This window comes from Stegodyphus dumicola, chromosome 6, assembly GCF_044657685.1.
Source record: "Stegodyphus dumicola isolate Sdum_Otavi_A_Nest chromosome 6, ASM4465768v1".
NCBI classification, from domain to species: domain Eukaryota; kingdom Metazoa; phylum Arthropoda; class Arachnida; order Araneae; family Eresidae; genus Stegodyphus; species Stegodyphus dumicola.
The window spans coordinates 49,244,437-49,272,410 of NC_140773.1; the positions used below are offsets into that span (position 1 = coordinate 49,244,437).

The 27,974-nt window shown below is 33.8% G+C and overlaps 1 protein-coding gene across 4 annotated transcripts in view; it reads left to right on the top strand.

The window, feature by feature from the left end:
- LOC118183981 (uncharacterized) overlaps positions 1-27,974 on the top strand; it is a 255,917-nt gene that overhangs the window by 69,579 nt on the left and 158,364 nt on the right. For 3 of the 4 annotated variants that reach the window (XM_035353625.2, XM_035353613.2, XM_035353619.2), the window contains exons 1-4: positions 3,467-3,892; positions 8,786-8,950; positions 13,487-13,593; positions 18,826-18,899. In XM_035353625.2, coding sequence (XP_035209516.1) covers positions 3,680-3,892; positions 8,786-8,950; positions 13,487-13,593; positions 18,826-18,899 — 559 coding nt within the window. In that variant the 5' untranslated portion in view covers positions 3,467-3,679. Of the gene's footprint in view, positions 1-3,466; positions 3,893-8,785; positions 8,951-13,486; positions 13,594-18,825; positions 18,900-27,974 lie in introns of those variants that run through there. The other variant, XM_085818298.1, reaches the window with a different exon arrangement.

Consider the following 27,974-nt stretch of genomic DNA (forward strand, 5'->3'; position numbering starts at 1 on the left):
CTCGCCGAAGAGGGATCTATGTCACGTGCTTTCGAAATGCACATAGCTTTTCTATAAATGCCAACTTATGGCTTAATTTTATCCAGTTTTATATAATGAATAATGAAAATGAATTTATCCGTTTCCTGTATATTCTTTGGCAGTAGAGGAAGGGGAGGAAATGTACCAGCTCCGAAATAAATATTCAAAATAAAGTTATTCCCACGTATTTATATTACAAACTGCTTGCAGGCCTGCCTAATTAGAGTAAACAATCTTTCATGATCCCTTCCGATAAATTTTGCAATAATGGAGACAAAATAACTCTCCGTGCTATTATTTAGACGCGCGATAATTGTTCAAATTAGATTTTCGTTAACAGGAAAATCAGCCGCAATTATTTTCAGCTTACGAAGATTATCACGCCGTCCGATTGATTATCTCTTAGCGGTGACTGATATCGAAGCTCTTTGTGCAATTAGTGTTACGGAAAACGAGTTTCCATGTCTGTGTGCTGTAGCAGAAGGATTAAATTAAATTATACGAAGCATTTTATTAATTCTCTGCTGCTAAGTAAAGGGTTCTCTCCTCACCGCCCCGAAATGCTTCTAGCACTCGCCCTTTTGGGAGTGCTTTCCCCTTTAGGGAGGAGGGGGTGAAAATAATGCCAATTACCTTTGAACGTTCTTACTTTATTTTTTTTTCTAAAATCAAATTTGACCGGCAGATGTGAGTACAGTCTTAATAATAAAACTTAATCTTACTAGTTCTCATCGACGTTGGGGATTCCCGACTTATGACGGTTCAGCTTACGATTTTTCGCTTTTACGTTGCTGTGAAAACTCTGTGCTAGGCTTAGGGTTACAAGAAATCCTTTTTAAATTAAAATACAATATCCTACATATATATGAAAATATCTTCTTTTTAAAAAAAAATGTTCGTGCTGTATAAAAGTACTTTCGACTTTCAGTGTGTTTATAAAGCATCTCTTGAATATCTGACAAAATAGCTCGATAACTGTATGAGTTTAAGTATTTTGAATGGATACTACTCAAAAAGTACAATAAGTATAAATCTAAAGATTTGATTCTTTGCATTAAATTCTTATACAACAAAGAGGTGCTATCATCGGTAGCATCGGACATGAAACTGTAACATCAATTTTGCAGCGTGACGCTATTCTTCAAATCTGAAGATAAGGTGTGTGTATGATTATGGCAAAGCCTCGAGGGCTATCTGCCTAAGGGGAGGGATGCCTTCGTGGAGGACTTTCTAAGGCAAACTGGCTCGTATACACGTTACACATTGGGAAAACCACGAAAACGCCCAAGCAGCCAACCCGTTCGCGGGATTCGTACCTTGGATCGAACTACCAGTGTTCAGCGACTTTACCGCTCGGCCGCTGGTGGGACCCTAAAGATAAAGAAATTAAGTCCGTGAGTCCCGTTGCTTTTCGCAAACATTGGGGGAGGGATTGGTTTACGCTGATAAACTCTCAATGGACCAAGGAACGGAATAAAGTGGAGTAAGAAGACGATAATACTTATACAATACAACTTTAAGAGTTCAGCATGCTCGGATGTCTATAATTAAAAACTTCTGTCAGAAATAGGTAGCTCTGAAAAATAGTCGAAAGGTCTAATTGGCATTAGTGGTATGTTCTAAAAATTATTTTAATGAAGTTATTTTTTTCTGAGGTAATTAAGCTTTATTTTTATTTTAAAATTTCCCTCTTTCAAAATAAATGTCCTCCTTTTTCACTTTTGCATTTGGTGACCCTAGCTAAGCATGCGAGACTCAGTGCCTTGACTCATCTTTCTGCGACCCTCCGTTCATATCGAGAAACTAACAAAAACATGATGCAACGAATCTGCAAAATGCCTTACTCATCCTTTATTTTCGCAGCCGTTAGTTGCACACGTATACACCTAATTACAAAAATGTTTCAAATGAACGCTTCGTGGGTCTCTAGACTCATATATCGGAAAATTTTATACTGATTATACGAAATTAAACACAAACTCATGTGACTCACGTACGATAAAAACTACTCAATATATTTGGTATTAAAATCGAGGATTTTATTTACGCTTCGTATACATTGGAAGAGCGAAATATGTGCATGTTTACGTAATAAAATGTAAAATTCAGTTTAGGAAAGGTTTCTCAAGTTAAGAGATTAAGTGAGGAACATTTCTATGCAGATATATGTGAAACGTGTTTATCAATATAATTTTTTTCAAACAAGACATCTTGTTCCCGAAATTTTATAGAATTCTTGTACCGGGAAACATTAGCAGTCTCAACTATTGTCATACGTTCAACTCATAAAGTTTTTGCATAAATTGAAGTTTAACAATACTTCTAGTTTCATGAATTTTTTTGTGAGATCACTAAATTATGATTCTAAAGGAATAAAACTTCACGAGAATATAAACAATGTATTTTTAAACTTCGAAATCTAATAACTTACTGGTGAGAAAACTCTTTCGGCGTACGAAATGTAAAAAAAAAAAAAAAAAAAAAAAAAAAAACTATAAATTAAATGTGTAGTAATCGTAAAACAATATCAATGCATGCGTTTAAGAGGGAAAAAAATCGTCCTCGAATTATTGCGATTTATTTATCAGCCGATCTGTTAATGCAAACTGAGTATCACATTAAAAATCGCAAATCTTGAAACTAAATATCTCCATCAATTTTTATCGTATAGAGATCAAACTTTTGAGTTTTATAATGAGTATAAAATTTTCATAACTAAGAATAAGAATATAGAATCCGGAGGAACAGATAAAAATTTCTTAATTTCGTAATTTTTAGCGCAAAGGGGAGTTAACTCAGAAGGGCTATTGGTCTCGAAACAGCATTTTACGTAGAATCACTGAAAACGTTGAATCACTTTTCAAATTGATGCCACCAAATATTATCGCCATGTATTAAGGTATTAAATAATGAAGAATCTGCATGAATGTATGTATGTTTCTCGCAATGTGAAAAAACAACGGTACTTGATCTGATTTGCTAATAAGAAAAATATAGTTTTTTAAATGTTTTCCTTTATTGCACTGATAACACACGCATTTAATAATAATTGCAGTTTTTAATAACATAAATTTACAATGCATTTCATTTAATAACATAGCCATTAGACAGATGTCAGGAACATTTGTAACACTGCGAATAAAGTGAATTACAAAATCTCACAGTAATTGAAAGGTAAAATTACTTTCGTCTGCAGACTGTCAGCTGATTCATCCGGTGTTCGCAACTTCGTATTTACACGACAGCTGAAAAAAGAGAGGCCAAACTTTCTAGAAAGTAAGTCCTTGTGTGTCTAAAAAATACTTTTTAGAAGCTTCCAAAACGCGCCATATTTGCGAGAAATCTCCATTATGTCCCGACTTTGGCGACGAAATTTAACAACACACGCATAACGATCTTTACTTAAGGAGCGGTTCCTAAATTTAACGACGCCAGTAACCGTGGAGGAAGGAAGGAGCAGCTGTACGGTGACTGGTGCTTAAACCCGTATTCTTCACGTTCCTTGTTCTTATACCGAGGGCTTCGTTCGTTAGTTTGTTAATTCAGATGATATCATTGCAAGGCGGGAGAAGAAGCAATTAGGCGAGATATTTTTTTAGTTGGTAGTTGAATTCAAAAGTCGCTTTCCATATTATTTTTGTGACAATTTTGCTTTGTCATGGAAAGGAAACCGAAGAAGCGTGCAGCTCGCCTAACAATTAAGCAAAAACAACTTCTTCTGAAATTTGCTGAAGAAAATCCTGACTTTCAGAGAATAAAAACTGATGATAATTTTACTTTAGAAAAGAAGAACAAACTCTGGGACAGGGTCACGACCTTATTAAATTCTGATGGTCTAGGTGCTGTGAAAAGTCCACACGAATGGCGTAAAGTAAGTACAGCATATTTGTAAAACAATTGAATTTTTATATGAAAGTATTATTATGAGAGCCGTGCTTAGATATGTTTTCAACAGAGGCAATGAGCTGATTCGCGCCCCTGCGTAAAGCCGAATTAACTATATATGTACATTTTTATATTTCTCGATGGTAATTATTTTAAATTATAATACTCTAATTCTTATAATATTTATAATCGTACATTTATAAATTCAGAAAAGGATGCAATGATTTGTATTTTTTGAATGAAATGTTTTACAATTGACTTAGTTTTTAAATAAAAAAAAAGTTTTAAAAATACCGATTTGGTAAATAGCAAATAATACTATAATACTTAAGTAGCATAACAAGTAGGATAATTGACGTTAAAGCGTTTTCGCGTAATTTATTCAAATTTTTTTATAACTTGATTTTTCTTGCCTTTAACAATGAAAACATCTCTGTCTTTATATATATATATATGGTGTGTGTGTATAATTTATTTTCTAATAGATTATGTAGTATATTATCTACTTTGACAAACGTAATTAGAATTCTATTGAAATTATGTAACTGATAAGCATATTTAAAAATTGAATCTTGAATAAATTTAAAATGGAAACATTAAAAAGGTTTATTTAAAAGTGAAAATGCAATCAATACACTAAGTAATTATCGTCATTACTTAATGACTGGAAATTAGCTAACTTTTCAAGGAGACCATACTAACTTCTGATTAGTTAACATTAATTAATAAATGCGAAAGTATTTCGTCTTTTTCTCAAGTAAGAATTGTGACAAAAAAGCTTCTTAGTAAAATGAGTGTAAGTTAAGTAGAGTTGAGTTGAAGTGAGATGAGTTTAAATTAAATTGCTAATTAGAATTCGGTAATAAATTGGCTGTACGGTCAAGTTTTAAAGTCAATCTTAAAATCGGGATATATTCTTATCAGAGTGAGTTTTACTTGCTACTTGAGAAAATTGTCCCCGACACTTTCGCCTTTAATCATATTAACTCAATGCAAACCTTGTAAAAATAATTTATACAATGCAATATTTGTAAAAACAATTAAACAAAGAATAAAAGGTGAATAAAAAGATATTCACATAAAATTAAAAGGAAATATTAAAAATGTATGAAGAAGTAATTTACATAATAGACATTAAAGCCAGAAGATGAATTAATTAACTTACATATTTGCTGGATCTTAAGAGATGCAAGTTTGTTACTTCTTCGTACTCGGAATGGAATTTGGAATTCGAACCAGGATATATTCAAATTCTACTTCATTACTTAATTCATATTTTAAACGGAGTGAAGTGAAAGATGGTGGATATTTTTTTATTATTATTATTTTAAATTTGTTGAATTTTGTCTTACTACTAGCAACAATAACTGACAATGTTAAAATATTCTTAACGTCAGTTTTCAAATTCCGATATGATTGAACTAAACTATATTCGTGATTTATCTTTTAAAGCTGTAAACTTTTAGCTGCTTAGTGTCCAGATATATCGTGAATTTTATATTTTAAGTAGGAAGAGATAATCCTTTTATTATATTTGTTTGCTTACTTAATTCATAGGGGGGCAATCACAGCGAGGCTATTTACCTTCTACTTACGACACACTTGCGAATAACTATACAAACTTATGCTTCATCGAGATTCGAACACTTAATTGCTGTTTTAAGAGTGCAGCTTTATGTACAGTTAATGATTGCAAGACATTAGTTATCTTCTCAGTTTCTTGCAATACCAGGTTAGGTTATATGAATAGGCAAAGAGAAGAGATGTTTCCGTGGAGATTCTTAGAGAAACTGGCTGAACTTTTCGTGCTTTTCCCCGTGTATAACCTGTATATTAGCCAGCCTCCCTTAGGCAGACAACCCTCGACGCTTTGCCGCAATCACATAAACCAAACCAACTACGTCACATATGGAAAAAACAACCATGCAGCTGGCCCGTTTGCCTGGGCTAAAACCAAACCACGTCGAATAACCAGTATTCAGCGGTTTTAACCGTTGGGCCACTGGTGGGTGCCTAGCAATGTTAAATTTGATGCAAATAAGGTACACAAAATTTCGTGTGATCAAATTCCGTGGTTTAAATAACAGCGAGCCTAATAAAAGAAAAAGCGAGCCTAATAAGTAAAATATTACTTCCTATCGGATCGTTCATAAAATAAATATGTTTGGTTGTTCCATTCTATTTATAGAAAAGTCTGTAATGCAAAAGTTAGGGTTCTTTTATTAGGTATAACTGGCCATGTGTAAAAAATTGTTTTTTTAAAATTTATATCGGCATATAAAATGTTTCCCCATTATTTCTTTTTATTAAAAAATTTAGGTTATTTTGAAGTTGAATAATATGTCGCTTAATTGATTTTTAGTTAATATAAAGTGTTTGTAATATATTTAAAATAAATACTTTGAAACGAATGCCATAGTAAAAAAAAAATAATAAATAAATAAATAAATACGGAAAACAGACATTTTTGGAAGTTTAATGTAAGAGTTTTAGCGGAAGAAAAAACCGTCACACACATGTACACAGACAGACATGAGAATAAAATTAGTCAAAACGTGTTATGGAACCTTAATTCATATTTGTTCACTGAAAATTCACTATTGCATATTTGGACCAAAAACATTACATCCCTTACCTATGTCCATAGGTTGGCTGGAGGTGGAAAATAATTTTATGACATATTTTTTTTTTTTTTTTTTAAATTTTTACGCCTAATCGGCGTAGATGAAGAAAATGAGTGTCTCTGCAAAGTGCTGGAACACCTTCGATTACTGTAGTGAAAACAGTATTATACACAAAATCAAATTAGAGTTTTTCAATTTGCATTTTTATCTCTTTATTCTGTTCTTTACAAAATTATACATGAAATTTATACAAATAAATAAATAAAAATTAATAGCAATGCAAAATGAAAGGAAAAAAGAAGTTCCGCAAAATGTTTGAAACACACACACACAAAAAGAAAAAAAAAAAAAAGAAAAGAAAAGAAACTGTCAAAACACGAGAATGCTTAACTCTAGCATTAACATACAAATCAATACTTAAAATAATTTATGAATATCTAAGAATACTTAAGCGGATTACTTAAAATTATTTGTTGATATTTTTTCAAGAGTTTCTTTTATTTATTTATTTATTTTTTTTAACTTTCATCTCTGTTATTAAATAATGAAGAATCTGTATATATGCATGTGTGTTCTTCGCATAATGGAAAAACGACGGCTCCTGCAGCCACTAAATTTAAAAACCGGAACCTGAATGTGTGCATTTCGAAGTCTGGATTTTGAATTTATTATTATTAGTAGTATTTATTTTAGGTTTTGTGCGAATTTAAAATAACGTTTTGATTAACAAACTCATGTACAAAAGCAATTTGTTGCCGTTCGGCAAGAGGGAAACAAACTGGACTGTGCTAGGAAAAAAACTCCCAGTAGAACCTTTTTATCGAAAAAAGAAAAAACTGTACCCGGATTTAAGGTGTCTAAAGATGCCGTGTTGTCTAAAGATCGTCTAACACTACTTTTCTTCAGTAACGCGTCGTCAGTAACAAGGGTTTTATCAGAAAACCCTTGTTAGTTTACAGATCTTTAAATCCTCGTGCACTTAAAGGCGTAAATAAAAACACCTTGTCGGTATATTGGATAGCAAATCCAAGAGCTTGGGTAACTGGAAATTTATTTAAAAACTGCCTTTTAAATTATTTGGACCAGACATTGAACGTTATTTAAGGCATAAAAATTTGAGCTTCAAGGCGCTATTTCTATTAGGTAATGCTTCATGTCACCCACAAGATTTGAATCATCCCAATGTTAAAATACTGTTCTTACCACCTAACACTACTTCATTACTCCAAACATTGGATTAAGGTATTATTTATACCTTTAAAACGTATTACATAAGAAGAGCATTCCAGTGGATTTTAGGGGTAACCGATTCAAAATCAATTAATATAATGGAGGCTTGGAAGAAATTTTCAATCAAGCACTGTATCGGCATCATATCGTTGTCGCTGAAAGAACTGAAAACATCAACGTTACATGCGTGTTGGAAGAAGTTAGATAAAACAGTTAAAATATAAAACGTTCAGTTAAAATATAACACGTGCGTGAATCTTCAGAAAATGAAATTGGTGGCATATTAGAACTTTCTAAGTCAATCGGAGGCGAAGGTTTTCTGAATATGGCTATTGAGGACGTTCAAGATTTATTAGTGGAAGAAGAAATTGAAGAAGCAGATTTGATGGAAATGTCATCCGAAGCTGTAAATCAAATCGATTCTGAGGACTGATGAAGATTGTACAGTTAATAATTAACCAGAAAAAAAAATTAAAAGAAGGCCTAAGCTTAGCTGAAAATCTTAAGTTATTTTTCTTGAATACAGACTCTTCCGCTGAAAGAAGTCGAAAATTCAAAAGGAAGCTGTAAAACTGTCTAGCTCCATATCGAGAAATTTACAATGACCTGGTAAGAACTAGTAAGCAAAGTAAAATTACAGATTTTTTAAAGAGGGAAGAAGGTGCCAGAACTTTAAATGAAGAAAAAATTCTCATAATGAAAGCGATCTTATTCCACCAAAAAAATGTTCTCGGTTGAGCAATGATGACAAAGTTTGTGTTTTACATACATTTATATATTTAATAAAAATTAAAGTTATTTATGTAGAATTCAAAAAAATATTTGAGTTTAATATGAAACCAGTACAGTAAGTTTTTGGAACGTAATCCCCTTTTTTGTACTGGCTCTGGGTCTCGTACAACACGGCATTTTCTAGGAACCTATCTACCGTGTTATAGGAAGGTTACCTGTATTTTTATTACCATGCTTTAAATTTTAAATTTCTATATTTTGAAAAATTTTATAACATGCTGGGAAATTTTCAGACATGGAACTGCTGGAAGTCATCTGTTCGAACACAATATGCTAAAAGTCATCAGTGCGAAAAAGGACCGGGGGGAATAATGCGTATGAGCGCAGAGGACGAGGAACTTTTGGGTCTCGTTGGTGTGTTAGGCGGAAATCCTGGAACTGAGAAGATGAATTACGAGGTAATATTTTTTATTCCTAGATTAATACAGCCTTCCATATTATTATTTTTAAATTCTTCACAAGTTTAAAAATTTAATAAGCTTATCCAATTTATTATAGAATTAGTTTTATCTGAAAGTAGACACAATAAAATGTTTTGCTAAAATGATAGAACGAATTGAATACAGTACCTTTCGCTTATTAAACTCACTGATTAATAAAATCAGCCGATTATTACATTCAAATTTCCAGAAACCAAAACAAATATATACTAACCCAGTTATGTCAAACTGGCTGCTTCCGTGAATTTTATACGCCCCGTGAATACATTTCCTTAAAAAATTAGTATTATAATGACAAGAACTGGAAAGAAAGGTTTAAGATTTGAGTGATTTGGAGTCTAATTTTACCTTTTGGTTATCATTTAAACAAATGTGAGTGACGCCCCAGAAAATCTATAATTGAAGCTAATGAATTTACTGTGATATAAATCTTACTCCAAGATTTAAAGATGCAAATTTAATTATTTTTTCCCTTTCTAGTCCAAAGAATATACACCCTCAGTTACGAGTTTTTGCGTTAAGAATAATCGCTTTCTTGGGATACATGAAAGTGGATATATGTGGAAAGCTTTTGTGCAATTGAAAATTAATAATTTTCCTCCAAGATTAAAATTTTTATCAAAATCGAAACGTTATGAAATGTTACAACTGAATGTTTTAGTAAGAAATAAAGAAGTTTATATTAGTACAGATATATGTGCTTTTCTATATGAGTCAAAGAAAAATTTAGTAAATAAAGAATGAGGAATAGGCTGTCATGATTTATTCTTAAGTTTTATCTCAGCTATCAAGTTTATTATGAGTTTGCAGAACTGCCTGTCAAACGCCTTAAGACCATTTTCCATGATCCGTCATGGTAATAATTGCCACCGCCATTTTAGAACGACCGCATTATTGTTTCAAGATAGTGGCCTGTCCGATGGGCTAAACTTACTCATTAAATTAACTATTAACTCACCTTAGGGCACAACATAAAAAGCAAGAATGTATATTGGATGAATTACGGTCTACTTGAACGGACAACTGATAAGGAGTTGAATCCTACCACATTTGAAACTGTCCGCTGGGATACACAGTCACAGAAGGGTCTCAGAAAACTTCAGAAGCATCTCGCTTTAGTAAATGTTTAGTGCTTAGATGGCGTCCTCTGTACATGATTGACGATGTATCTCGATAATGGAGAGTAAAGACACGTTGTTCCGCTAAATTTTGTCTTGCTTCTGTCTCATGTTGGGGAAATTAGCTGCTACATTAAGAACTGTTCGTAAATTTATATGTGATGACTGTATAGAAAGTTTTTTTTTCCCAAAACAAAAACTGCTTCGTATGCATGAGCTCACAGGACATGGTAAAAGTTATTTGCAGTACGAAGATGTGCCCGTTATGTGATTTTAGTTCAACAAAGGCAGAATTACTGAAACAGTTTGAAAACTTTCATGACGTATATATTATGACTGAAGATTTACAATTCTCTTTTTTTTTTTTCCCGTGAATCTGTTGTTTGGAACCATAAGAACTTTTATAATGACAGTAAATATGAGATGAAATACCAAATAAAAGTACACTGGGAAATAAATCTGAAATAAGGCTACATTAATTGATTATTTCATCTAACAGAAACCTGCAGCACGAATTTAAAGCAATTTAAAAACATAAACACGAGTGTAAAGACAATAAATAACCTCTATTTTCGCATATGCTTAAGGTTTATTTAAGTCCCGACGAGCAGATAAATTCCCACATATAAGGCATATCTGAATAATAGATGAGTAATTCTTAATTCTACTAAGATTTAGATTTATAATTCATTATTTCTGGTCATCAACACACTCAACTAATCGCTACGCAATTGCCTAAGCGTGGCTCGCCAAGCGACGAAAATGACATATATTGGGAGTAATATTTTCCATGTGAAACATATTACAGGGTTTAGTCATATGAATCATCAAAACAGATAGATTAATTGAGATTGACTGGATTGCAGCAAATGATCTGTCTTGAAGGTTGGGATGTCTTCGTGGAGAATTGAATTTCTCCTCAAGGCTTAAAAAATGGGAGGTGGCTCATATTCACTTTGCGAAAGAGGCACTGCCTTGTATTCAAGTTATGCATGCCTGAATATAACATTACATACTCTACGTTACACATAAGACAGCTAGCCTGTTGCTTGGGATTTGACTCCAGGTTGAATTAACAGTTTTCAGCCATCTTTTCCATTCAGTCATTGGTGAAGTGAAGAATCACGAGATGTAGAATTGTGATACGAAACTAAATTGAAGAGAGAACTGCTTTTACACTGGACAGAGTATTCAAAAAAATTTCAAAGAGATTTAATAGCTTCACTTTCTTGCTATACCTTCCTTATTCCACCAAAACTTTTAAATGGAAAATACGAATGAGCATTAAATTATGATCTTAACGATATCGATAAGGAAGCCTTCCTTAATAAAAGATAAATACTTCGGAGTTTTATTCCTGTTACTGCTTGGGAGTGCAAAACCGAGAAGTGGAAAATCAGACAGTCACATTCAACTTTCACAGTTTATTCTAAAATAAAAACTAACGAATTCTAAAACCAGAATGAAATTCAAAATACTATTATAATTCTATTTCGAATCTTCCTTACAGCTGTTGTAAGTACTGCTTGTTATGAGAAGAGTTTTGAACTGATTTTTTTCAACAAAATCTTTTAGCGAATGATACAGTTGAACATGTTACTTTTTAACATACTTCTTTTCCAAGTCGATACATCGTTGCCAATATTCTGGAAGCATTTTCAGGCCTCTTCCATAAAAGTTTTTCAGTTCTCTATGAAAACGGTTCCCGAACACTGACTGCGACGGCCTCATTACACACAGACTACATACCTCTTAAGTGGGATTCTAAGTGGACTCCTGGGTCTCGGGATTGAACTAAAAGAACCATGTTTCACTGACGGTCGCTATAGGCGTCCAAAATGTATCTCCAGCTTCAAAACGCCGTAGGAAAAGCATTGGTAGTTTTTATGGGCATCACTTTGTTCCCGTCTATCAATGTCCATGGAATCAACCGGGAGTATATTTTGCCCATGGTGCAAATGTTTTTTACGATGATTTCTACACTTCCACCACTGATTGAAAGTACAGATGAACTTTCCTGATACTGATGCGCCTATTCTCATGAATAACCGCATTCGTACGATTAATGTTTTTGAGGGTTACGAATGTTCTCCATGTGCTCTTGTCCCTCAGTGAAGCACTTATACCACTCATATGCATGGGTCCTAAAGAAATACTATTCCCCATGCTATGCTTGGAGTCTGCAAATTTCAGATGGCTGGAGGTTTGCTCAAACGAGAAATTTGATTACAAAGCATTGTTCCATGCTCCGAGACAGCTGCTTTTGTTCAGCACTTCCGCGACTGCCAGACACAGTTGAAACAAGGTCTAATTTGCACGAGAATGTAATGGCATGTACTCATTCAAGGGCACACAGCGCTGTGCATGAATAGTGGTTTGTACCAACACAGTTCCCGGTCGTATTTGAATCCCCTTGTAAATTGAAAAGAAGACCAAATGGAGTAATAAAACAACTTCTAAAATGTCGTCAACGATTTTGCTTAAAAAAAAAAAAAAAAAGCAAACTAGCATTTTTAAATGCTAGATTTGAAGTTTTATTTAAAGAACTGAACTGACATAGAGTTTTATTTATTCCCCTATATGTCAATCTGACATTTTATAGATTTTTATTTTTATGTGCATTACAAGGGGCTACAAAAGCTTTAGCTAAGCCATTGTGCTTCGGACGGAAATTATGAAAATTCTTTTCTGAAATACTTAGCAGTTGATAATAATGAGACAGCGTGTGAAAAAAAAGCTTAACTATTGTATTATAGAAAATGTTAAAACAGTTGCAGAATGGGAAACTGACAATGAAGGTGATACAGGAGAATTGGGCTACATACCAGCTTCAATCAAATCTAGAAAAAACACCGCGAAATCTTTAAATACTCTTGAATTGAAAAATGGCAATTTTACGAACTTGAAAGTACAATTGTCAAACTGTTGACGAACAATGTGTAACAAATAAAATTCCATCAGATACCTAATTACAAAAAATAGTTTAATTTTAGCATTAACTTTTAATTTATTATTTAGGTATTACTTATAAATTGTTAGTTACTATCTTACTTGTAGATAATTTAAAACTAATATGACAATTTACATTACTTAAATCTCCGCCTATTAAACTAAGACGGTTAATAAATTCAAATATTTTCAGAACGGAAGTCATCCTAATAAACGGTGGATACTGTATGTTTGTTTGCTATTAAAATAAATTCTGAAATTATTCTCAGTTGTCTGAAATTATATTCAGTTGTTTGGACATATAGTATTTGTTTTATACGGTATATTGGAAATATTTCACTCTAATTATCAAAGTAATTATTAGTAAGTATCAAACAATGCTAACTTTATCTTAAAAAGTAAATGTTTTTCTTCATGAATTTGAAAGACAGATACAGATGAAAATTATATGGAGGTGAGAGTCCTAAGAAATTCAGGAAGTTTAATCCCAGGCAAAGAACCTGAAAATTCTGAAGAATTTATTCCAGAAGACAGGTAAATAATTATTTTAGAAATAAGATCTTTTTAAACCTACTTTATTCTGCATTTATATGCACATTAGATTGAAGCAAAAAAATGTTTAAATTGTATAATTGTAACGTACTGCACCTCAAAAGTTGTGTATTAACTAATATACCATTTGTGAATTTTTTTCAAAATTTTTGTACATTTCCAGTAAGAGCCTTGAAATTTGCAAATTTTACATTAAATTTCCATAATATATTGGTAAGTTATTTTTCATATTAACGCTATAGACAATAATGCAGTATGTGAAGCATAAGCTATCTATAACGGTACTTATATATATATATATATATATAAATCAAAAAGTAAATGTCGGAAGAAATTAAATAAAATTTGTTCCTTCTATATTAAAGGTTTAACCTTCCTTTTCCGGGTAAAAAATTACCAAATTGAGTAAACTTAAATTAATGAAACTTTCAAAAACGTAATCTGACGTAATTTTTTTTTTTTTTTTTTTTTTTTTTTTTCAATTTACTGAGCTCGCTTCATCAGCGTAATTTAATGCGTATCTTTTGGCACAAATTTATAATTCACAAAAAGTTAGTTTTCGAGTAATTGATCCGCTCTTGTTTTAGGCTTTACATAATTCGTCCGAACAATTTATTTTTCAATTTTGAAGGGAAAGAAAATTGATTTATTAATTCTTCATGTAGAATTTTTATTCTTGATTTAATTTAGTTTATGTAATTAGTTTGTTTTGCTTTTTTTAGGTTCTTTTTACAAGTTTTTTACTATTATTTAGCTTTTGTAAATAATGTTTGGTCTTATTTGAGTACGAATGCTTGTAGGGAAAAGATCTGAACATTTGAGGACAATTAGAATGTTGTTTTAAAGTGAAGGTTTGGTACAAAAAAGCGGTTTTGGGTCTCAAATGATTCAGAGGAATGAAACATGTAGTCAGAATTAATTAATCATCTTGGTTTAAGGCTTCGAAACACTTTTCCCTTGACAAGTTCTGTTTAAACGGAGATTAATAAAAATGTTATTTTGTTTTGTTATATATAATGTTCTATATTTTTTTTTTTTTAAGTTTCTCTTTTCGCATATTAATTTTTAGTTTAAGATTACGTTTTTGAGAGGTCATTAATTTATGTTTACTCAATTTGGTAAATTTTTAGCTGGGGAAGAAAGGTTAGACCTTCATATAAAAGGAACAAAATTTTATTCAATTTCGTTCCGATATTTACTTTTTGATTTTAATAATTTTCAATCCAGCAGCACAATCGCAGATTCGTCTCTTTGCTATGTTTAATGTTTATTTTTTAAAACTTCACATACATATATATAAGCGACCCGACCTTATATATGCTCGGTGCTCGCAAATAGGCTTCAGTTTTATTATTAAAAAAATAAAATTCTATAATAATATAAAAATATATGCAAAAGTAAGCGACTGCGTCAATCGATTTCTTCTTCTGTGAGAACACGGCGTCAGCCCCTATCGCGTTGCTAAATAATTCAGTTAAATATCCGATTCCCTGCACAACGCACGACAGTTGTATCAGCGAAATATGTCTCCAGCTAGAGACAATGAAATATCGCATTAATCCAAGAGACTTTGATTGTAATATTCTGCCCACGGAAGAAAATGTGTTAAAGTATTATAATTATAATTGGATTGGGCTACAGAAGGGTAATTCTGCACAAACAAGGAAGTTTTAAAGAATCTATGTTGATTTTTCTGGATGCCGAAAACTTAGATGTATTCCAACTTATAGCTGTTAGATGCAACAGAATCGCAGTGAATACAGGCAATTCAAGAGATGTGCTTTGTGTACTAGATAAAGAGTTCTGAAAATCTGAAGATACATATTTGCAGTTGGTAGCCAGTTTCACGAACTACCATTAACACACGTGGTGAATCATCTGGACGGACCGACAGAGGATCCTTATGCATTTTACTAACCTATAGATAAGAGTTGAGAGTTGCTCACAGATTTTCACCCAACTGAGGAAAATTTGTCAGTTGTAGAAGAGAATGGTGTTTTAAATCTCGGCACGTACCGAAAATATATGTGGGATATAAGCCGATTTATTTCAAGTAAAGGACCAACGAATCTAGAAGAACGAAGTATTGGGGAACTTTTTAATGCAGGATGGCTTATTATAACCAACAAAATCTTTCAAGTTTACTTAAGCAGCACTTATTCATCTGCCACCTTGAATAAGATGGCCTCTTTTAACTTGAAATTATATGCTTCAACATAGTTTTATATTAAATGCAATCCAACCATTAAAGAGCGCTTGCAAAACCTACAACTTACTATTTTATTCTCTTGGTACTTCAGCGATTACCTGCGAGTCACCATGGATGATTAGATTCAGCGAAATTGTTATGCACCGGACCTTGGTAACTATGTTTGCAGAAGAGTAAAAACATATTCGAGGGTTAGGTGTGCGAAGAATTTTTTTGTACGAGTTTACGGTCAAAGGAGGCACCCCTGCTAGGTGTTCAAATTCTAGATACAGTAATCAACGTTAGTGCATAATACTACATTGATCTCATGGACTGTCAGCATTGTAGAGTTGCAGAGCCATCTGTTGCATACCATTTATCAAGGAAAGAAGTGAGAAAGCAGTGTAGTTTTTTGGTCCTGGGTTATCTGAAATCTAAGGTGTATAAATTAAATCTACAAAGTTTATCAGCATTCAGAGATGCCATAAATGGCGAAGTTATGCAGATTCCTCATGCGATATTAACTCCGACATTATTGTCAAGAATCTCTCACGCGCAGTGCGTTATCGTCTGCGAAGGTGGCAACGTTGAAAACTAGTATTTCCAATAAAAGTTTTTTCCCCCCTCTCCTCTGTTGTATTGTCATGGGTATTTTACAATGCTCTTCTTTTTTGCAAATGTTTTACGCCAGCAATTTTCGCCATTACGTGTATTGTTCTCACGCCATTTATGATTTTTTAATGCGCTTGTCAATCTGCGAAGGAAAAAATGTGTGTTGCCATTCGAAAACTTAAAAGTATTTCACTCTAACCTTATATACACTATGCCCTTAAAAGTCCTTATATGGCCTTTATTTTCGCAATCTTTGATCATAGACTTAAACTTCTAATTATACAAATGTCCTAAATCACGAAAATGTGAATGTTGTGGCATTTTTAAATTTAAAGAAATTAATTTATATAAATTACGAAATCTAACTTTCTACACGTTCCTCTTGACCCTCGTACTGCAAAACTGACAGAGATATTTCGTATTAAAATCGAGAATCATATTTAGGAGCCGTACACAAATTGAATAGCGAAATGTTTGTATTTGTGCGTAACTGCGAATAAAATATAGTTTAGAAAAGGATTTCTGGTGTTAAGCGATTCCTATGCAGATTGTGAAAAATATTGATCAATATAAATTCCCTATCATCCCCCCCCCCAAAAAAAAGCAGATCCAAAGTCAAAACTCTTATAGAATTCTTGTTTCAGAAAATAGCGGTAGGCTTCAGTACTGGCCATGTAGCCAACTCTTAATATTATTCGCATTGAAATGAAAAATATTTATACTTTAATAATCTGTCATTAATAAATCTATAAAAGTACAGAGGGTGTTTACACATTTTTTGAACAATTTCCATAAAGAGTTGAAAGAAAGCAAGTGTTTTGGAATAACAATTTCTGGCAACAACTTATTATTTGAAATACGAAATCGTTTGCTACTTTTAAATTTATGCTTCTTTCAAAATGTCGCATGTAATCAAGCTGTTTATTGAAGGACAAGTTTTTGTGCTTCCGAAGAGATATATTCTTGTTCTGTAATTTAAAAAGGTAGTAGAGTGTATGTTAATTAAAATTTCTAAGTGTAAAATAAGCAACATTATTATTCGGAAAGGGAAAAACCGTAACGATTCCTTCTACATGAAACGAAGACTCCAAACAAATGCCTGAAAAAGGTACGTACTGTTTCTAATGTTAAATTAAATGGTTAATAATAAGAGAAGAATCCGCCGATGCAGAAACCAAGTTCAAAGTTTTAAATACATCTCTAGTAACATTAAATAAAATAATAAACCAAGTGTTCATCAACTTTTGCCAAGGCATGTTATTCAACGCAGAACAATTTATTAAACCCTGTACGAAAACTATTTAGTAGGAGAAAAATAGAAATACATTTTACCCTTGATGGAGCTTGGGTTTACGTAAATGACTGCAACAAAAAAGGTCTATGTATAATAGAAAACGAAATGAAAAAACGAACAATTCTGGTTTCATCAATGCAAAGAAAGTTTCGGTAACAGATTTATGATTCTCGCAGGATCTCTTAGGCCCATATCACACACGCATTTGTTTCACACGAACAACTGTTTCGGACAATTTTTCTGCCTAGTTTACTATTGAAAGAAAGACGCGCGATTTTTTGCTTCCTTTCGAAAAAAATTGCAAGTTGTTCGTTTTCAACCAATCAGCTATCGGCTGCGAATGCTATTAGCTTGTTTGTAACGGAGAAACAGCTTTCCCTGTATTAACCCTAAGATGATCTATGGGAATTGGCTGTTGTGACAAAGGAGAAAAAGGTGTTTCAAACAGTTGTTCTTCCGAAACAAACGGATGTGCGATAGCAGCCTTACAGTGGGAAATTAAAAATAAGAAAAGTGGAAAAAAATATTAAAATCAACTGTACGTACGTACTATCTCGAAAAACTATCAAGAGAACAATTCAGACCAAACGTACCAGCAAGAGAAGGTTTTAGGTCCGATATTTGTAGGATAAATTCCGTTTCTTTTTTCCAAATGACTTTCAAAGAGAGAAAACTCATCAAAAGAAAGCAACAAGGACACAACTTCGGATGATACTGCTACATTCTTAGAAAAAAAGGAAGACTGAGGTACCGCATATATATCTTGTATTCCTGCAAAGTCTCCTGACGTTTCACCCATAGACTGTTGTGCGTTTGGTCTCTTGAAAAGAGCTTCTGAGCGCAAACCCACCATGACGAATGGACTCTGGAAAGTAGTGGGCGCTATATGGAAATTAATATCCCTAGAAATTTTGCGAAAATCTCTTCTATCATGAAAATCACGATACAGATTTATAGTCCAGAAAAAAGGGCTATCGGATCGAACACTTTAAAAAGTACTCTTTACGTTTTAAACATTAATTAAACGGTCCTGAAATTGTTCTACAAATGTGTAAGCATACTCTAATTAATATATATGTGTGTTTGTATATATACATTGTATGTAATTTAATGCTTACAGTTCATCTGAAGAAAGTGCCTTTTCTATCATTCCAGTGTCAGGGCAATTTCAAGGTCATGTTGAAAACAGTCAACGTAAGTTCATTTTTATGTCCTATAACTAAATAATAACAATGAATAAAAAAATTTAAAATATGCCGAAATTGAAATATTTATATTTAATTTTTACCAGCTGCTTTAAAGGTCAAATCATGTTTTGTTATGAGCAGAAATACACTGCTCGATACTGAAAATGCAACACCAAGAAGGAGTTGTTAGAAAGTGATGAAATTTGGAAAAAGACAGAGACAGCAAGCAGCAATAAGTGATCTTTATTTCAAAATGATAGTCAGAATACAGAGCGAGAACGGCGTCGGCTCAGTAGGCTGTAGGACCACCGCGGACAGCGATGCACGAAGAAACACGTCTATGTATAGAGTCAATAAGAGTGCGGATGGTGTCCTGAGGAAAGGCTCTCCATTCCCTTTCAACCATTTGCCACAGTTCGTCTTCTGAACGAGGCAGGGACAGAGTCTGCAAACGGCGTCCAATCACATCCCACACATGTTCGATTGGTGACAGGTCAGGAGAGTACGATGGCCAGAGAAGCATCTGTATACCTTGCAGAGCATGTTGGCAGATGCGAGCACTGTGTGGTCGGGCGTTATCCTGCTGAAAAATTGCACTAGGCAGTCGCTGAGGGTAGGGGATTGCCACCGGGCCGCTGTACATTATCCAAGTATCGTTGGGCAATCATAGTGCCCTGAATACGAACTAGAAGTGACCTGGAATCGTAGGCAATAGTGCCCCAAACCATTATGCCACGTTGTCGCGCGGTGGGGCTTTCCACAGTTACTACCGGACTAGATCTGTGTCCACGTCGACACCACACACGTATACGGCGAGTGTCACTGGATAAACAGAAGCGTGACTCATCTGAGAACACGACGTTTCGTCATTCTGTCATCCACATCGCTCCAGTCCGGCACCAATCTAAACGTTGGCGTCTATGCTGTGAGGTCAATGGCAGTCTTTTTAACGGACGCCGTGAGTGCAGGCAACGTTCAACCAATCGACGGGAAATGGTTCTGGTCGACGCGGGAACATTCAAGGTATCTTGCACATGCTGCAGAATCGCGGTACAAGTGACTTGCGGGACCGGCACGGCTTGTCGGGGGATGCGTCGATCCACGCCACAGCCAACTCTATAATGGCCTTGAAGCGCAAAAGTCACGTGATCAAGATGGTCGATTTGTTCTGACCAAGGAGGTCAGAGGTCTATTCTAACCCCCTTGGTTCTTATGGTAGCGTGTGGCTACGAAACTGTGGTCGTGAATTTTGTGGATATATATTTTGCCAATAGTGTTATGTAAGTAGATTATTTTGGTATTCTAAGTGATTTTAAATAACGTGAGCTTTATGTAATTATAAATAATAGTTTTATCTATATTTCGTTTTATATATTTTTTTTTAGATTTATTTGGGAAAATATGTAGCTGTTTTCAAGCCTATGCAAGTGTTTCGTTTTAACAGCGAATGCATTTACTTTAGTTTGAACATTTTGAGTAGTATTGGTTTGACTATTTGTTTGGAAATCAGGAATTCTTTATTATTTTTGATTATTTGTTTCTAATAACATATTGGAATACAGAATGCCTCGACATTGCAGTGTATTTGGCTGCAAATCCAATTACGACAAAAATGAGAATGTCACTACTTACTCTTTACCTAAATCACCTAAAAGAAGAGCTCAGTGGTTAAGGAAAATTCCGAGAGATTTAAGCAAATTAAAAAACCCCGTAATTTGTATAAAGCATTTTGATGAATCACAGATAATAAGAAAGGACTGTGTAATCTATAAAAATGAATATAAAGAATATGACAGAAAAATCCCTGGTCTCATTCAAGGCGCTGTGCCATGTATATTTGAAAATGCTCCCTCATATTTAAGTACAAATAAATCCAAACCTCGCAGACTTGTTGATGTAGAAGAAGTAAATTATAAGAAAGCCGTTCAGGAAAGTTTACTTCAGCAGAAAGCTGATTTAGAAAAAAATGCATTAAAATGTCCTCAAGATGTGGTCAATTACTTTCGGGAAAACATATGTAAATATAAAAATAAATGGTTTTACTTAGATGACGATGATGATGATATAATTCGCTTATGTTTATATGCAGCTCATGAAAATTGTCCAAAAATTTTGGGATGCATCATTATAAGTACTGACATGAATTTTGAAGTATACATTGAAAATCGGAAAGAAAGTAAGAAGAAATTTTCAAAATCACCCGTTGTTGATACGAGGGCTATCCAGAAAGTAGATTACGTTTTGGAATAAAAAAATAAACAAAGTATAGGAAACAAATTTTATTATATACAGATGAAAGCCACACTCAAATACTACTTTTCTACATAGTCACCATACAAATTAAGGCATTTATCGTAGCGATGTACGAGCTTGGAAATTCCTTCGTCGAAAAATTCGGCCGCCTGCGCCTTCAACCACTTCGTTACCTCTTCTTGCAGCTGTGCGTCGTCATCAAAACGCTGCATAGCCAGCCACTTCTTCATTGCTGGGAATAGGTGGAAGTCGCTCGGTGCCAGGTCGGGACTGTACGGCGGATGAGGAAACAACTCCCACTTAAAAGATTCAAGAACTTTACGAGTGACATTTGCCGTGTGGGGCCGGGCGTTGTCGTGAATCAACAAGATCTTAGAGCTCAACATTCCTCTGCGCTTGTTTTGAATTGCTCTTCTGAGTTTTTGGAGAGTTTGGCAATACCTTTGAGAGTTTATTGTAGTGCCTCTTTCCAGGAAGTCCACCAAAATTACACCTTTTCTGTCCCAAAAAACAGTCGCCATCATCTTCCTTGCCGACATTGTTTGCATGCATTTCTTGGGTTTTTGGGGAGAACTTGTGTGCCCCCACTGCATTGATTGCAATTTCGTTTCACAGTTCACATGTTTCACCCATGTTTCGTCACCAGTAACGATGCGATCGAGTAAAGAGTCACCATCCTTATGGTAAGCGTCCAAAAAGTTCAACGCTGCAGCCATTCGCTGATTTTTGTGGTCCTCTGTCAAGATTTTTGGAATCCATCTTGCACAAAACTTGTGGTAACCAAGCTTTTCGCTGATGATTTCGTGCAACAAACTTCGCGAAATTTGTGGAAAACTCAAAGAAAGTTCCGTTATTGTGAAATTTCGATTTTCACGGACTTTAGCATCGACTTTTTCGAGAAGTTCGGCGGTCACTATGCTGGGTCTCCCACTTCGATCTTCGTCGTGAACATTGGTTCGGCCATTTTGAAATCTTATGACCCACTGACGCACTCCACCTTCAGTGATAATGTTGTCCCCATACACTTCACGAAGCTGCCGATAGATTTCTATCGGTTTACAGTTTTTTGCAGTCAGAAACCTTATTACTGAGCGCACCTCGCAGCTCGCGGGATTTTCAATTAACGCAGACATTTCAAACCGTCACAGTATCTGAACGGAGCACAGCACGAACCTCTCACTAGCACGGCTAGATGCAGACTGAGCTGCGCAACGCTCTGACTCCAAGATGGCCGCGCTAGCCCCGCCCCTAGCGGACACAGACGGAAACGTAATCTACTTCCTGGATGGCCCTCGTACAATTTCAGTATTACATGATTTAATGAACAATGTTGAAACTTCTGTTACTAATACAACATTTCCATCAGTGTTAGAATCAGCAATTACATTACTAAATTCTGTTGATTGTAATTTAGATAATTCTGAACATATTTCTTTTATAATAGAGCAATTACAATTGTTAAGAGTATCAAAAAATAATAGGCGTTACAGTAATAGAACTTTAATTTTAGCTTCAACATTATTTGTGCAATCTTCTTCGGCATACAATGCTTTACTAAACTGCGACTATTTGTGCATTCCAAGTACTCGAGTCTTACGCAATATTATGAGTAGTTATTCATTGTCAAAATTAAGTTTGGCTGGCAGCATTAATTATTTAGAGAGGAAAAAATGTTTTCTTAATGAACAAGAACTTGTAGTAAATGTTTTATTAGATGAAATTTACATTCAGCCTATGTTCAACTTTAAAGGTGGTTCTATTTATGGAGGTTCTCATGATAAACCAGCACTTGCTGCCAAAACAGCTCAGGTTTTCATGATAACATCAGTTTTCTCTTCATATAAGGATGTAGTTAGTATTGTTCCAGTTAATGGATTGCAAGTTAATGAGCTACAAGATATGATTCAGCAGATTTTAATAGCATTAGAAAATATAGGATTTAAAGTTGTTTGTTTGATTTCTGATAATAATGCTGTGAATAAACGCGCATTTGAACTAATGACCCCTAATAAAACTTTGCAGCCATATATTAAGCACCCTTTAGATGATTCAAGGCTTCTCTTCTTTCTTTTTGACACAGTTCATATGTTAAAATCAGTACGCAATAATTGGTGCAACAAAAAATTAATTACATTTCCTGATCTAGAAAATAATGATATTTTAAAGAAAGCTAACTTTAAGCATTTGGAAATCATGTATGATATAGAGAAATCTTCCATTATTAAATATGGCCATTTACTTACAAATAAAGCTCTTTATCCTTCAACAATTCAGAAACAAAACGTGAAACTAGCACTTCAAGTCTTAAATGAAAAAAACATAGCAGCATTAAAATGTATATCAAAGGATCATGCAGATGTTTTTGTGAACTCAGATGAAACTTGTGATTTTATTTCAGTATTCACAACATGGTGGAAAATTGTAAACTGTAAAAGCAATTTTGAAAGTAAGCGCTTTAATGATAAATTTCGTGGTGCTATTAACTCTCAGAATGTTGAGCAGATTAATTTCTTAAAGAAACTAGTATTGTGGCTTAAGATATGGAAACAGTCTGTTCCAATAAAAGAAACTTTATCACCACAAACATTTCAGGCATTGATAATAACTACAGATGCATTCATTCAATTGATTCCATATTTGTTTCAAAAGTATGAGGCTGAATACATATTATTAGGAAAATTTCAAACTGATGCTCTTGAATCACGTTTTGGAATGTATCGGCAAATGTCAGGTTCAAATTATTACATAAATTACCTACAATTATTAGAAAGTGAGAAGAAGCTTCGTTTTAAAAGCAATATTATAATTTCATCATCAAATATCAATATCCCTTTAACTTCTCTTTTACCAGATTATGATAAGGATTCTATCTTTACCTTTGTGAATATTGATGATTATTCAAATTTACTAGTTAATGATTTTTCTACAGAAAATGTTCCTTCTGATATTTTACCAGTGCTAGTTTATATTTCAGGTTATGCTTCCATGAAAGAATTAAGGGTGGTAAAATGCAGTATTTGCCAGGACTGGTTGCAAAGTGTTCATTCGGTAGATATAGCAGATGATATTCTTGGTTTTCTTAAAGAATTAGATAGGGGTAAATTAACTTTACCGTCTGAAGTTGCTTTACTAACATCTTCATTTGTACATTTCTTATTTGGTGGAATTCTCGAAAGCATGGAAGATACATTTCTTATATCAGGAAAGCAACTGGGTATTTTATATAAGTTATCTTGCATACAGTTAGGTAGAATTAACTTTAATTTAACAGATTCTTGCATTTGTGGAATGACTTTGCAAACCCGATTAGAAAATATCTGTTTGATAACTTGTAAAATAATGTTAAATAATTACACAAAACATAAAAATGACAAAATTAATATAAAATGTTCATATAAAAAAGTTAAAAAATTTACCAGTTAATTTCAGTTAATAAGTCACAACTGTTTGTTTTTATGTATGCTTCTGCATAAATGATGTATGAGTGTGTATATGGCACAGCTCCAAGTTTTATGAATCTATTTTTGATAGTGGAATAGGCCTGTAATTTGGGGACACCACTGTAAAAAAAAACGAGCCTAATCACTTACCTCTTCGGTGGTTTGGAAAAAGTGATACAACATAAAATTGGAGCTGGCACAAATAGAAGGTTGTCCTTTTTATGAATGTAATTAGCATTTAATTTGCCAAAATTTTCTTGAAAGATTTATTTATAGCATAACATGCATGTAAGTTTATTTTTATACACAAATTTCCTAGCATTTAAGGAATTTTTAATTCATTTCCCTGTTTTGATAAAATTGTGATATTTAAGTTTTTATTAGTGAATGAAGTGATGAGAGATGACTATGAATATTTGCATTCTAAAAATTTATATAGCTGATGCGATGGGAACGGCATGAATTTTTACAAAATATTCTGCTCTTAATATTTATTTCAGTGTTAAGAAAATCTAAATAAAATTTACATCTATAAACCTATTGAATTTTTCCCCTTTTGTGGATTTTATATTATTTTGGGAACAAATTTGATTTAGATTACATAAATGGATTCCATTTTTATTAAAATTGCAGAAATAACGTTTTTTTCTGGTGATTCTCAATGATATTTTTAGTTACATAAACAAAGTACAATTGTTTTAAAAATTATTGAAGATATTCATTTTACCGGCTGTGAAAATATTACACTATGAAAAATTTAATGCAAGTCATGCGACCTAGTCACGTTTATTAATTTTACTTATATTTATATTAAGAGAAAACTATTATTTTTGGCAAGTTAAATTTCGCGCTTATAGCGAAGAGAAAAAGATCGACTATTTTGATCACGTGACCTTCCGAAACTGATTTCGCTTCAAGGCCATGATAGAGTTGGCTGTGATCCACGCGTGCTGACGTCACTCTGGTTGCAACTGCACCCCTCCTTCTTCCCACATTTCCTTGTTCCAACCATGTTCGCCGTAGCCGATGCACCGTGCTCGCATCCATGTGGTTATCAGCTGCGATTTGACGTAAGGACCAACCCGCCCTTCTCAGTCCGATCACCATACCCCTCATAAAATCGTCTATCTGCTGGAAGTGCCTTCGTTGACGGCGGCCTGGCATTCTCTCCTATTACACGTATCCTCTGAGACAAAAACTAACTTTCTTCAATAATTCGTCTGGCAGAAATAACGACACGAATATTGCCCATTCTGCACGTTCCTTCCCTTATATCTTACTTCACGTGCGTTGATTAAATAAATATCATGTTCATCGCACTTAAAACACATAAAATTCAATTCAAGAGCAATATCACAAGATATTTAAAAGGAGCTCATCTTTAGAATTTCCGATACACAGTCTCGCGCGATGGAGATAAAAATGTTTTTTTCCTTACAGTGGTGCCATTGCTCGCTTTGAAATCGTTGAGTTTGTTAATTAAAAATTTGCTAAAGTTTTACAAAATTTGAAATAGATAACGAAACAAATTCGAAATTCAAAATTCGGCTTCGAAGTGCCCACGTTCGGTTGGAGGACTACGTTACTCAAAATTTGATGGTTCTAGGTACCATTGTTTCTTCACAATGCGAGAAACATTCATGCATTCATGCAGATTCTTCATTGCTTAGTTTCTTTAAATATATACATGGCGATATTATTTGGTGGCAACAGTTTGAAAATGAATCGACGAAAAATGCCGTTTTGAAATTAAAAGCCCTTCGGGGCTAACGCCGTTTGGGTAAAAAAAAAAATGAGAGAGAGAAAAAAGAGCAGTCTGCAGGACCAATTTTACGACCCCGTAAAGAGAACTTGCACAAGGAATGTTTTTTTCGCCCTTCAGGCACTACAGAGTTCTTCTTACTTTTTACAGAACACGTTTAACAAAGTTGGGGCTTTAAAATGAAATTGAGGTTTTACTGTTAAGTTCTACTCTTAAGCCAAATCATGGTATATAGAGTAGAAGAAAAAAATTTCATTTTTATAACTTCATTCATTATATTTCATTCCCAAGAAATATTGTTTTAAGATTTTATATTTGAAGCTGCGCAGAGGATCGTGCATGCGAAACTTTAATATTTAATTCTGATGGAATCAGAATTACATACCTGCAATTTTTTAGCATATAAACAACATTTATACAGATGTCGAAAGCATGAATAAAAAAAATAATAGTGTCACAATTAAGGCGATATCTGAACAATTTGCTTTTCAATGTATTCATGAAATTCTTTTTATGTGGCCTTTATTCAATTTTGCGTTTTATTTTTATTAATTAATTTTTTATAGAACTTACGTATTATACCGTCGACGTTAATTGCCAAGCAGCGCGATTTAGCACCAATTATGAATAAACGTGACATAACAACTCGCTCATAGCATCTCGCTTTCATTTGATGTAATCCCGATTTATTCGCGATAAAGGAGACTTTGTTTTCATGAGCAAGGATATAAATTAACTCTCTTGTTATAATTTTTCCTTGCATATATATGAAAAAAAATCTGATTTGGAACTTGCCTTTTACAGAATACCAATCAGTGGAATATTTTTAAAGTTATGGGATCCTACCATAAAAAAAAAGTGTGTACTAATAGGCACGGTATGGTCGCTGAATAAGGCCGCTAAACAATAACAGACTAGAACAATTACCTGCGGAAAGTTTGTACACACAGCGTTCTAAACAGAGCTTTTAATAAAGTTGGAGGGCCTAACAAAATAGTAGAAATCGACGGAAGCCTTTTTATGAAACACAAAAGCGAAAGCCTTTTTATCAAGCACAAAAAGAGGCATCAGTTCTTTCAAAATACCCAAGAAACTATTGGCGCAACTTTGGCCTTAACAGACGCTACATTTATGGTGCACCTCATAAATATAGCACTATATCAGTTAGTACTAAGAATATATTTAGTAGTGAGGCTGCAATAGAAAAACTGAACTAATGATCCAGTTTGCATCAATGAGTTAGTAATTACAAAACTGAAATTAGCTCTTTTGTTTGTCTTGAGGTTAGCTATGTAAGAAACCTACGCTATTTATTTGTTATATAAAACTCTTCCTAATCTGTCTGCTTCCGTGGAGAGTTTTCTCCCCTCTCTCTTCTGAAATATTTTTAATTTCATCCGTGAGAAGGTTCAGTTAGGTTGTTTGAATACGGCAAGGCACACAAGAGCAAAGGGGAGGGGAGGCTTCGTGTAAGACTTTTAAAGAAATCTGGCTCATATTCACGTTACTTATGGGGAAAACCAACCATATGGCCATCCCATTCGACTTGCATCGAACGCGGGTCGAACTCCCAGTGTTGAATCCAGAGCTGGATTTATGTATAAGCTACACAAGCCATAGCTTAAGG